Below are 12,833 nucleotides of genomic sequence, written 5' to 3' on the forward strand. Positions count from 1 at the left end.
ATTAGGGACGGCTAGCGCAGATAGCCCTCGTGTAACTTTGCGCGAAATTCAAAACAAACAAACTTAACTTGCCCAGAAAAAAAAAGAAAAGACTATGTACTTACAACTCTGCTTCTACTATTCGACCATAAACATACTGGTTGTTATTATAACCCAACTACTAGTGGGGTTAATATATTTTATACTATTGAGTAATTTTATTCCCTTTCCTTTCATAACACTCACAGTAAAGAAATTTCCCCCCCCCCCCCGAGAAAAAAAAAAGAGAGATTGAGATCACCCATTTCCTTTACAGAATACATAAGGTACCGTAGTGGTAAGTGGGATTTAGTTCAGTATTGAAACTATTTCGTTTACATCGTTTGGGCGATTAATACGTTATTGGTTTATTTGTTTGCAGTCAAGTTTGAAGCTACACAATAAGCTATTTCTGCTGTGCTCACCACGGGGATCGAAACCCGGATTCTAGCGTTATAAGCCTGCAGACTAGGCGCTGTGCCACCCAGGAGTATGTTATTAGGAATCTTGTAAACCCCTCCTCCCAAAGAAGAACAAAACAAAGAACAAGGATTTACAAAAATAAATAAATAAAAGTCAGTGCGTAAATAATTTTAAAAGCCGATAAAGTCCTCTTTTTTTTTGGAACCCAATGGTAATTATACGGCCAAAGTTCTCTTTACCATCAAAACGATAAACGATTAAAAAGTCTGTTCTTCATGACCGATGAAATATGACTACATTATCATGTACAGTCCCTCTAATATGTTAAGATAACGAAGCGTTTTTGTTGTTGTTGTTGTTGTTTTCTAGCATTACAACATAAAGTTTTGCCAGGAGACTTCTAAAAGGCATTTTAATTATGAGATCCTGAACCAGTCGATCGAAGCATCATCTTCAAACATGGAGGTGGATAAAGCTTGTAAGACCTCCCGAAACAACAACATATAATTAAATGTGAGAGTCACTCAATATTAATAAAACTCAAACTTTTTCTATTTGAAGTTGTTGTTTTTTTTACTTAATCGATTCTATTAATGGAAGATTTATTATTTATTTTCTTCATACAATTGAATTTTCTTTTTAGGGCTTTGGTGTTTGTATTTGTCACCGTTGTTATATTTCTAACGATTATTGCCACCTATATTAGATTAATTGCACTCCAAAGCGCGAATTGTTTATGAGGTGCTATTTTTGTTACAACTTGTACAGTTCTCTTTCGTTTCAGTATTTGAAGTTAAATTATTGGTATTCTAGTCTCTGATTTTTTCGTCTTATTTGGAATGCACTCTTTTTTTTTTCTTATTTTGAAATGCAATTTTTATGCAGCTTATTTCTGATGAAATATATGTTTTGCTATCATTTATTGGTATGTCATTACGAAGATTCATGGGTTGTATATCAAGTACGTCATAAGATAACTATTATGCAGACACACTTAAAGATCGATCTTGACACACTAATAACTTTTCATGCTGATTATCAATTACCTTTTTGTTATTATTCCGTTTTAATGCAGCTGGAAGTCTATCTAATACTAAATACTGTTAAATAGAAACAGTATTTAAAGTTTAACGAAATTCAGACTGAGAAAAAAAAAAAGGTTTCTAGGACGGAAAAATAAATGTGAACACATTGAATCGTGCATAGAAGGACCATAATAACACATTAAAAAAAGATATTATGGCCGCGTCAAAATGTGAAATTAAAGTGTGAGAAGAATACTACATATAAATATTAAAATTAATCCGGAATGTTTTAAAAATATGCTTTAAAGCGAATTTACATATTGAGAAGACTTCTTATCTGCACCGACAGGGCGGCGCAGCAAATCACACGTGCCATTAAGTCCTCATGTTCCTATACACCACATGTAAAATAGTTCAGGCGTCACACCAATTCCTGGCGAGCCATTTGGCGGAACATCATTGGTCTGATACGCATTTGATTTATTGAAATGAGAATTAGGAAAACATTTTACTAACACGCTTGAAAGACTTAGAAATTTAGTAAATGAAGGACCGAAAACTTCTGAAACTTGTTATTTCTTGTCGGAATCATTTGTGTGGCAGATACCAGCATAGTCAAAAGATAACTATCATGCTTCATAGAGATACGAGCAGAGATGGAATTTATAATATATTGTTTCAGTTACCTATTCTAGAATACTCCACGAAACGCTTCATCTATAAAGTCCAAATAATGCATGCAGTTTAGTTTGTTACAGACTACACGTGCAGTCTTGTTTACCACAATATGTATGTAGAATAGGTTGTTGGTGAGTACATGTGTACATGCAACAAAGAGAGTGTTAATGCTTCAGTACGGTAACATGGATATAAACAGTTATACTGTAGAATAGGTTGTTTGTAAGTAAACCTATACATGCGATAAAGAGAATGTTAATGCTTCAGTACGGTAACATAGATATAAACAGTTATACTGTAGAATAGGTTGTTTGTAAGTAAACCTATACATGCGATAAAAAGAATGTTAATGCTTCAGTACGGTAACATAGATATAAACAGTTATACTGTAGAATAGTTTGTTTGTAAGTAAACCTATACATGCGATAAAAAGAATGTTAATGCTTCAGTACGGTAACATGGATATAAACAGTTATACTGTAGAATAGGTTGTTTGTAAGTAAACCTATACATGCGATAAAAAGAATGTTAATGCTTCAGTACGGTAACATGGATATAAACAGTTATACTGTAGAATAGGTTGTTTGTAAGTAAACCTATACATGCGATAAAGAGAATGTTTGTGCTTCAGTACAGTAATATAAAACATAAACAATTATCATATATATATACATATACATATATGACTTTAAATTAAGTGCACTACGAATATCGTAAAACTTAAGTTCGCACATATATTTTGAAAAACGACATTTTTTTATAACCAGCATTAAAGATGAAGTAATGTACTTATTTAAGTAGTGTCATCCCGGAGTTTCTGTAGTGAAGGCAAAGGAGTCAGGTCTACAAGATGGAGAGGACACATCTTAGAGGGTAGTTCACTGACTCTTATATTTGTATTAATAAAGAAGTCATTGCATCTTTATGTTTATTACTCATGTGTACAAACATGTCTTCTTATAAACTATACAAATTGCTTGTTTGTTTGTAATTTAAGCACAAAGCAACACAATGGGCTATCTGTGCTCTGCCCACCACGGGTATCGAACCTCAGTTTCTAGAGTTGTAAGTCCGCAGACATACCGCTGTGCCACTGGGGAGCCCACACAAATTGCACAACCAAACTTGTAATAATAGCTTTAACACCCAGACGAAAACAAAACAACACAATTCTATGATATAACAGTTTGAAGCTTAAAACAAGACTGAATTAAGCAAAATAGTCACAGAGTTAAAGAAATAAGAGAACTGGATAATAAAACAAATTTTAATAAAAATCTTCAATATCAAAAGATAACATTGCATAGTTAACTGGTCCTTCACAGCACTTCACAATTAAAGAAAAACATTGCACAGTTATCTGGTCCTTCACAGCACTTCACAATTAAAGAAATAACATTGCACAGTTAACTGGTCCTTCACAGCACTTCACAATTAAAGAAAAACATTGCACAGTTATCTGGTCCTTCACAGCACTTCACAATTAAAGAAATAACATTGCACAGTTAACTGGTCCTTCACAGCACTTCACAATTAAAGAAATAACATTGCACAGTTAACTGGTCCTTCACAGCACTTCACAATTAAAGAAAAACATTGCACAGTTATCTGGTCCTTCACAGTACTTCACAGTTAAAGAAATAACATTACACAGTTAACTGGTCCTTCACAGTACTTCACAATTAAAGAAAAACATTGCACAGTTAACTGGTCTTTCATAGTACTTCACAATTAAATAAATAACATTGCACAGTTGACTGGTCTTTCACAGCACTTCACAATTAAATAAATAACATTGCATAGTTAACTGGTCCTTCACAGTACTTCACAAATAAATAAATAACATTGCACAGTTAACTGGTCCTTCACAACACTTCACAATTAAAGAAAAACATTGCACAGTTAACTGGTCCTTCACAGCACTTCACAATTAAAGAAAAACATTGCACAGTTAACTGGTCTTTCACAGCACTTCACAATTAAAGACATAACATTGCACAGTTATCTGGTCCTTCACAGCACTTCACAATTAAAGAAATAACATTACACAGTTGACCGGTCTTTCACAGCACTTCACAATTAAAGAAATGGCATTGCACAGTTAACTGGTCTTTCACAGTACTTCACAATTAAAGACATAACATTGCATAGTTAACTGGTCCTTCACAGTACTTCACAATTAAAGAAATAACGTTGCATAGTTAACTGGTCCTTCACAGTACTTCACAATTAAATAAATAACATTGCACAGTTAACTGGTCTTTCACAATACTTCACAATTACTTAGTACTTCACAATATTCACAGTTACTTAGTACTCACAATAATGACATGCAGTAACTTCACAGACGAACAAAGACGTCCAAACCATTAAAACTGTAATCCAGACCTGACATCCTACCTAAAACCACAGACCTGTCTTCTTTGTCTGTTCTTAAGCTCAATGTCCTGGAAAATTTAGTTCTTCTTGTCTTGTTCTGTGAGTTCTGTTCTCTCACAATCTCGGCTGGTCGAAAAAAAAACAACGGAAATTTCGATTAATGTAAAAAAGTACTTTTATTTACATACGGTTGAAAACTTTAGTCAAGTTAGAAGGAAGAAAACATTGTTAAGATGGCGACCAAACGTCCTCTACATTTACATAAGCTTTAAAAACCATATACACTGCACAGGACAATTAAAGGCTAGCTGGAAATTATAATATTTAATTCTGACAAGATTAAAACCACTATTATAAAATAATACACATTCGTTAAATGTTATGCAAATCAGGTAGTTGATATCACGTGATCTGAAACACAAATGAAAACAAACATCTAGTGGAGATATAGTTTTACATCCATACAGTATGTAACATCTGATTTCAACATGGTATACAATCACCATGAACAGTAAGGGTAGTTTGGGATCGACGTTGCAAAATCAATGTTGGTATGGTCCTCAGTTGTTTTATACAACCCTTTTTTAAAAACAAAAAGCTGTTCCCAGGGCTTTTTATAATCTGAATCATTTGGCTGGACACAACTTATTTTTCAGAAGCATCTCATACAAGTTTTGACTGAAATACTGTGCGGGTGTAGTAGAACACTCCGTACTTCAAGATATATGTCGTACAGTTTAAGACAGTGAGGATAGCCACTATAAAGCCTTCTTCAGTACAAGACAGCATTTTCTTCGGCTTCTACTCATTTAGCCACATTGCTGTCTGAATTTAAGGCCAAATGCGCCAGCATGTGTAGCACAAGGGTCGAAGGATGTCTTCCCTAGGATGTGAAGCATTAGTGGTATCATACCATGGCAAGTAGAGGTCGGTACGTCTATTATCGTTTAATTCTGTCCACACCATTCTTTCATGACCATTATATGCAAATCACTTTTGTATGAATTTAGGTTGTTTATCTTTCCAGTTTTTATACAAATGAAAATAGTCCATTATTTAGTTACAATCTGAAGTTCGAAAAATACACAGTCTACCAATAAATAAATAAATACTCTCGAAAATACAAATCAAACATCTCCATGACGTCATATGCAATAATCCTGACGTACAAATACAGGTATATTCATACCACGGACGAAAGGATCCTGTAATTATTTACAATTTCGCGAAGTTGCATCGTTGGACGATGACCAGTCGGTCAATCGTTGTCTACAGGGAACAGGACGATAAAATGTAGTGTCAGGTTCTGCATAGTCTGAACACCCACAACCAACAGAACGGACTCTTCCTGCTGTGAAAAGAAGTATGGAGAATGACCCACGCCAAACAGCAAAAGAAGTATGGAGGACAGGTGAAAGTGTGCCACAATATTATAAAAAAAGTTATGTTCATAACATAAGCAATAATGGCAGGGTTGCTTGAAGCGGTGAGGATCACAGATGCAGTCACATCCTTTGGCCTTTTGTGATTTCTCGGACAGTGGACATATCTAGGTTTGGTGATTATCTCCCAAGAAATCTTCGTTGAAACGTTTTTCAAACCGCAACAGAATATTCAGTATTACTGTTTTGGTGTGGGGTGTAATTTGAGCAGCTGTGCGATCACAGCTGGTGGTATGCAGAAGATTGGCCACTGCTGCTCAATACATCACATTTATCGAGCAAGACATTCTTTAGTACAAGACAGTATTTTCATACAAGATGGGCTTCTATTCATTTAGTTCGAGCTACAAAACAATGGCTTGAAAGTCAGATATGAACCCTACTGATCATATGTGATATATCCTCGATTATTACCTGTGAAAGAATCTCAAACAAACATTTTCTAGGGGTACCATCGTCCAAGTCCTTTGCCAGGAGTGAGGTGTAATCCCAAAGGCCCAAATCTCAGGTCCTGTAAATTCACTATGTAACCGTGTTTCTACCTTAAACATTGCAAAGGAAGATTCTTTAAATACTAATCGTAATCTTTATTTCACGTTTGGTTTCTGTAATTGATGTATAATTACTTGTTGGAAGGTTGTGTAATATTGGTCCACTGGACGTGTTCTTGGCATCATTGTAGGCGAACTATTTTGTGTCTTTCTGTGAGAGAGATGCACCTTATTAGGCATCTGGAATACAGAGCAACATATTCAATTTGTTTTTAATCACTGTAGAATAAATACGGCATGGCCAGATGGTTTGAGTGATTGACTCGCAATCTGAGGATCGCGGGTTCGAATCCCTGTTCCACCAAACATGTTTACTCTTTCAGTCATGGAGGCGTTATAATGTGACGGTCATTCGTTGGTAAAAGAGTAGCTCAAATGTTGGCGGTGGATGGTGATGAATCCCTCTCACACCAAACATGCTCGCCCTTTTTAGCCGTGGGGGCGTTATAATTTGCAGTTAATCCCACTATTTGTTGGTAAAAGAGTAGCCCAAGAGTTGGCGGTGGGTGGTATTGACTAGCAGCCTTCCCTCTAGTTTTCCACTGTTAAATTAGGGACGAATAGCCCTCGCGTAGCTTTGCGCGAAATTCAAAACAAACTAAATATGGCAAATAATTTCAACTGAAAACATCTGATTGGCTAATTTGTCAGGCGCGATGAGCCAGAATCGATAAATATTGTCGTCTGTGTGGGATGTGGGTGATGATCTGTCTTGATTACGTGTCCGAGCAACTGGTTTAGTTTGGAAACGGTTCTACAATTCTGTTAATGACACTAAGAAACACTTGTAATCAGCTTGCTGTGATTGGCCAGCTTTCACTTGTTCGATATTTCTCCACAGCCAGTTGGCATCAGCTTGCTGTGATTGGCCAGCTTTCACTTGTTCGATATTTCTCCACAGCCAGTTAGCATCAGCTTGCTGTGATTGGACAGCTTTCACTTGTTCGATATTTCTCCACATGAATGAAACATCCATATGTTTTCTTTGAAGTCTAGTCATAGTTCAAAAACGATTTGAAACACTGTAAAATTTGTGGTTCATTTTAAAATACCAATTGAAGTAAGTTTGTGTGAAACCACAATATAGAAAATATACTGAAAGACCAATAATTTGTAATTCATAGCCAGTGATCGACCATCAGATATCTGATTTATATAAAAAGTAACCGAAGTTGTGATTGACATTATTTTATTACATCATTGTTTAATATTACACATTTCTATTGTCCTTCAGTTTTATCTACTGTGTTAGTTTTTAATAATAAGGACATGTGATCAATGATAGCAAAATTATTTAATTAGTCATGTGAGTAGCCATTAATTTCCATTTTAGTCACGAGGTGTCTTTTCTTTCCTCACCGAAAGTTTGTTTGTTTTTGAATTTCGCGCAAAGCTACACGAGGGCTATCTGCGCTAGCCGTCCCTAATTTAGCAATGTAAGACTGGGTCGCGGGTTCGAATCCCTCTCACACCAAATATGCTCGCCCTTTCAGCCGTGGGGGCGTTATAATGTGACAGTCAATCCCACTATTCGTTGGTAAAAGAGTAGCCCAAGAGTTGGCGGTGGGTGGTGATGACTAGCTGCCTTCCCTCTTCAGATTGCGAGTCGAGTGCCTTAACCACCTGGCCATGCCGGGCCCCCTCACCGAAAGAAAATGTACTGTATGCAGAGATTCAGAAGAAAAGTACAAATTATGTTACGATTTCTTTCTTCAAGACTTTTAGCAGAACATTTCTTACTTAAAGACTTGGTTCTATAGTTCTTTATAAAACAAGAGAGAATCCTCAATAGCCGCGACACTTGTAATTACTTTAGACAGGATTAGAGTAAATTAATCTATGAGACCTTGGACATGGTGAAATACATCAATCGAAAGAGTTTGATCTCCTGAGTCCAAGACTGTAATTATATCTCAAATCGGTCAAGAGATGACGGAGCTATGAGCTAAAAGTTTGTAACTTGAAAAAAAAATCAGAGCCATTCTATGAGCCGCTATGCCGCAACTAAAAATAGCTAAAGTTCTTTAATATTTTTTTCTCATACAAAAAACTCTTTAAGAAATAATAAAAATGGCGAATCCGGCCTAAATAAATTGTTGTCTATCACGTGGTATTGTAAGAATAAGGTGATGTGAAATATACACCCAAATGCAATAATTACATGATCATGCTTTAAACTGTGATGTCATCTTCATGTGATTAATGATGTCGTGATAAGAGGTCGCATTTTAGATTATTTTAAGTTACTCCAGTGTTTAGGTTGAGAGTAGTTCAGTATCATTCTAGGCCTAATAGTTTCCTAAAGCATTCTATATATTCAGAGTTGTATGAACAAAGAAACTTTTCTTGACTTGTGGCAGTCCAGAAACACCAATATTTTGTATTTCTAACTAAATTAATTTTCAAACTCGTAGTTACTTCTTATTTCAAAACATCAATATCTATTTTTATATATGGCAAGCAAAAGTTACGTTAGATTTGAAACTCGCCGTTTTGCCGTTACAGTTCTCAGAGATTTACATAACTTATAGCCTATTTTGCTAAGAACATGTTGTTTATAACCATCTAAAGTAGAAAGAAAAACTGGTTTATTTACTTGTTTGTATTATATCATTAATATCAACGTTATAGAACTATTTAAAAATTGCGCTAGACTGTGAATCGTAGCGTTGTTTTTATGTTTCCATTAAAATCTTAGAATTTCTTGAAAATTATTGCATGTTCATTGAATAAGGCTATTTCGGAACTATTTCAAGACCCTCTTTGCAGTTCACCGATGAAAGTTAAATGTAAAAAGGTATCACTATTTAATGATATAATGTGAAACTTAAGACAATGAGTTGCAAGATATAGCAATGTATGTAGGGATCGTCATGAAACAAAATGGTGGCCATCGAAATCGCCCGTTTAAAAACCACCTTTAAAATGTCTGAATATTAACCATGACTATTTCACAGTACTGGCTAAACAAACCTAAAGCTGACTGTATATATAAATCGTTATATATACGTGTTTATGGAGTGAATCAAAATTTCAGTGTTTGAACGAACTTTCATTTAAGTTAGTAAGTGACTTTTCCAGACGAGCGTATAGAAAAAAAATGACGAACCTTATCGTTCTACGTTTGTGGTCTCAGTTAGTAATTTATTGGCAAATCACTGTAATTATGTTAGTCTGAGTCAAAGTATGAATAATATTTTTTAAATTTTAAGTAACTCAGTTTTTGTACTTTTGATTTTCTTGTTTCAATACGTTTTGTAGCATTAAAACTGTCTATATTACAATAGCTAGTTAGGTTACATATATATCGAACCCTACTTTTTATTATTATACCTGTACTTATTTAAACATTTCCATGGAAATAAACTACAGTTTTTCCTAAATGTTCCCCACTTAAATAAAAATTAAATGAGTATTGGATTATGATTAGAAAAACCAATCAGTTCGTGTCTTGTTTTCATTATTATTTTAATTTCGTTTATATATGTATTGGCACACGTATCACATCCAATACCAGAAGTTACATACAGGATTTTTATACTTTTAATTCTGGAAGTTGGGCGATTTCGTATTTATAATGACTATATACTGTCTGTGAAAGATAAAAAAAAGCTATATCTCCTATACATGTATTTATCTCATTTGTTATGTATACACACTTGTATTTACGTCTGGGTATATTTACAGATACTATAGAAAGTAGTTTACGTTTTAAAGTTTATGATGTTATATAGAGGCTTAAAAACCATAATCATTAAAAAATATGTAACTGGTCGAACTTGATAGTGGATGATTACGATGATGTACGAAGTCTACGTGGAGTTGTTAAAGTAATATCCAGAAATAAAGAAAGTGAGTTATTTGAAGTCACGGCCATGCTGTACGAATATCACGTTAAGTGACTTGTAATGTTCGTGAAATGCATACATCAAGGGAAGAACGACGTGCTTAACAGTTGAGCTTGGCTTCCCGCTGTCAATGCAAAGAATCTACTCAACAACATGTACATATTATTACATTTATATTGAAATCGCTAGAGATTTGAAAGCGGGAAGGAAAAATTGAAGTTGATGTTGTCGTATAGCTTTTTCCATCCTTTCTTGTGAATCACTTCGCTTTGATTTTTAAAACGTATGTTGAAAATAATTTTGTAAATTAATATTTATTTTACGTTTATAGTGTCAAATAAAGGAACAAGAAATTCTGGATTGGTAAATATTTCTTTTGAGTTCGTCATGAACATTTCGGCTGCAATGTTGATATTATCTCCAAACCTTATTATTAATATTTTAATGCGTATTGGGATAATACGTCAACTATGTTATTGAAAAATAGGTGTCAGATTTCTTAGAAAATATTAATAGTCAATACAGTAATATTAAAGGTGACATTGAGTTTAAATGAAAATTGACATTTTCAGACTACTTATCTTGCAATGGCGACACAGATGTTCATTGAATGACTATTTCGGTATATGTTTACCTCATGAATGAAAATAGATCTGGATATGAATTCAGGCAGTAGAGTTTATTTTATATTTGTTTGATCTAGTTATTTGAGCTAATAAACAACCGTAACTTTTTTGAGAAAAATCTGTATTTCAAAGTATTGGAGAAATTAATTCTTACCAAAAATTAAGTGTAAGACCCGTTTCAAAGTCTCTGTTAATAATATTTTTATTAACTTAAACAGAAAAACCAGACAGATTATCCAAAAGATTATTCGTAATTACAGAATTATGATATTTGAGTTAGTTTCGAGAAGCGTATTTAATATTCAAAGACTTTACATCACTTCAACAAACAAATATATATGTGTGTGTGTAAAATTAACCAGAAATTACAGTTTAACCAGCTTATTCTAAGGCTAAGTTACAGTGTTTATCTTATTGTTGTGTTCTTAGTGCAAAGCTACACAATGGGTTATTTACACTCTGTACACCATGAGGAATCGAACCCAGAAATGTAGCGTTGTAAGTCCGTAAACTTACCTCTGACTTACCTATTTATAGTATCTCATAACTTTGGTTTGCATTTCGAAATCAATGTAGCCATTGTATATGCAATCTAAAAAAATCGATTGTAATAGACAGTCGGAAAGTGTCTTGTCGTATCAGCACATCATCTACTTCTCTTATTTGCTCATCTTCTTGTATTAGCGCACTTCTCTGCAGTGCTCATTTAAAGCCCTTTAGTGTTCAGTAAATTCGATTTATTAAGAAAGAGATGTTTAAAATAGTGCATGCTATTTTGATATTGGGCATCGTACATCTGTTAACTGCTCCTGGTTTTTTGGTAAGATATTTTTTATTCTTAAATGTCACCATAGATTTAGCTGGATTCGATAATCAATTCAGAGAATAGCAGGATAACATGTAAAGAAATCCAGAAGATGCAAAGTGCCACAAGAGTTACACTTCAGTTAACTTCGGTAGTTTAAAGATAATTGCAACAACATGTAGTACTCTTTGGAAAAGGCCCTCGTTGGATCAGTGGTAAGCTTAAGGGCTTATAACGTTAAAATTCGAGGTTAGGTTCTGTCTTGGACACAACAAAGATAACCTATTACGCAGCTTTCCGTTAAACAACAAACTCCTCGAAAACAAACAAACAAACAAAACAAGTATATAGAATACAAAAGTAAGCTTTGGCACGCCATTCTTTCACGAAATTTGAAAACATAAATGCTTTTGTATATTCTCCTAGAGACACAGACAGACAGACAGACAGACAGACACACACACACACACACATATATATATATATAGAACGAGAGAGAAATAAGGAGAGAGAGAGAAACTGGTGCTAAATATGTAAAGAGTACAAATCATAGTTAATATTTAAAACTTACTTCTGTAAAATGAGAATCTTCATTGGAAATCCTAATACTTTTAAATAGCCTGACTCACAGTCGCATCCGCTCTAGTATTTCTCAAACAAAAGAAGAAGCTTGTAGGTATATAATATTATAACTTTAGTAAGTGTAAAACTACTTCTTCCTACCAAGAGCGTACTATTTTAATCGTTGTTTGTTACTTGAAGATAGCCAGTGAGACAATATATATGCATGTAATTAGTTGTAAAGATAATTAATATTAATGATGAAATTTAGTTGAATAGACGGCAACTGCCTGTTTTAGAAACACAAGTGTAGAGGACGACGTTTCGAAAGTCTTCCTGAAGACGAAAGGCGGAAGTCTTACGAAACGTCGTCTTCTACACTTATGTTTCTTCAACAGGCGATTGCCGTCCATTCAACTAAATTTCATCATTAATATTAATTATCTTTACAACTAATTACATGCATATATATTGTCT

General features: G+C 34.3%; 1 protein-coding gene across 1 annotated transcript in view; it reads right to left on the reverse strand.

Moving 5' to 3' along the window:
• Nucleotides 1-12,833, reverse strand: part of LOC106458849 (regulating synaptic membrane exocytosis protein 2-like) — a 72,786-nt gene that overhangs the window by 8,849 nt on the left and 51,104 nt on the right. Inside the window, exon 17 of the mRNA XM_022385200.1 lies at nucleotides 4,545-4,649. Within this exon, the coding sequence (XP_022240908.1) occupies nucleotides 4,545-4,649 (105 nt within the window). The remainder of the gene's footprint in view (nucleotides 1-4,544; nucleotides 4,650-12,833) is intronic.

The sequence above is a fragment of the Limulus polyphemus genome, unplaced genomic scaffold (assembly GCF_000517525.1).
Source record: "Limulus polyphemus unplaced genomic scaffold, Limulus_polyphemus-2.1.2 Scaffold523, whole genome shotgun sequence".
Lineage (NCBI taxonomy): Eukaryota > Metazoa > Arthropoda > Merostomata > Xiphosura > Limulidae > Limulus > Limulus polyphemus.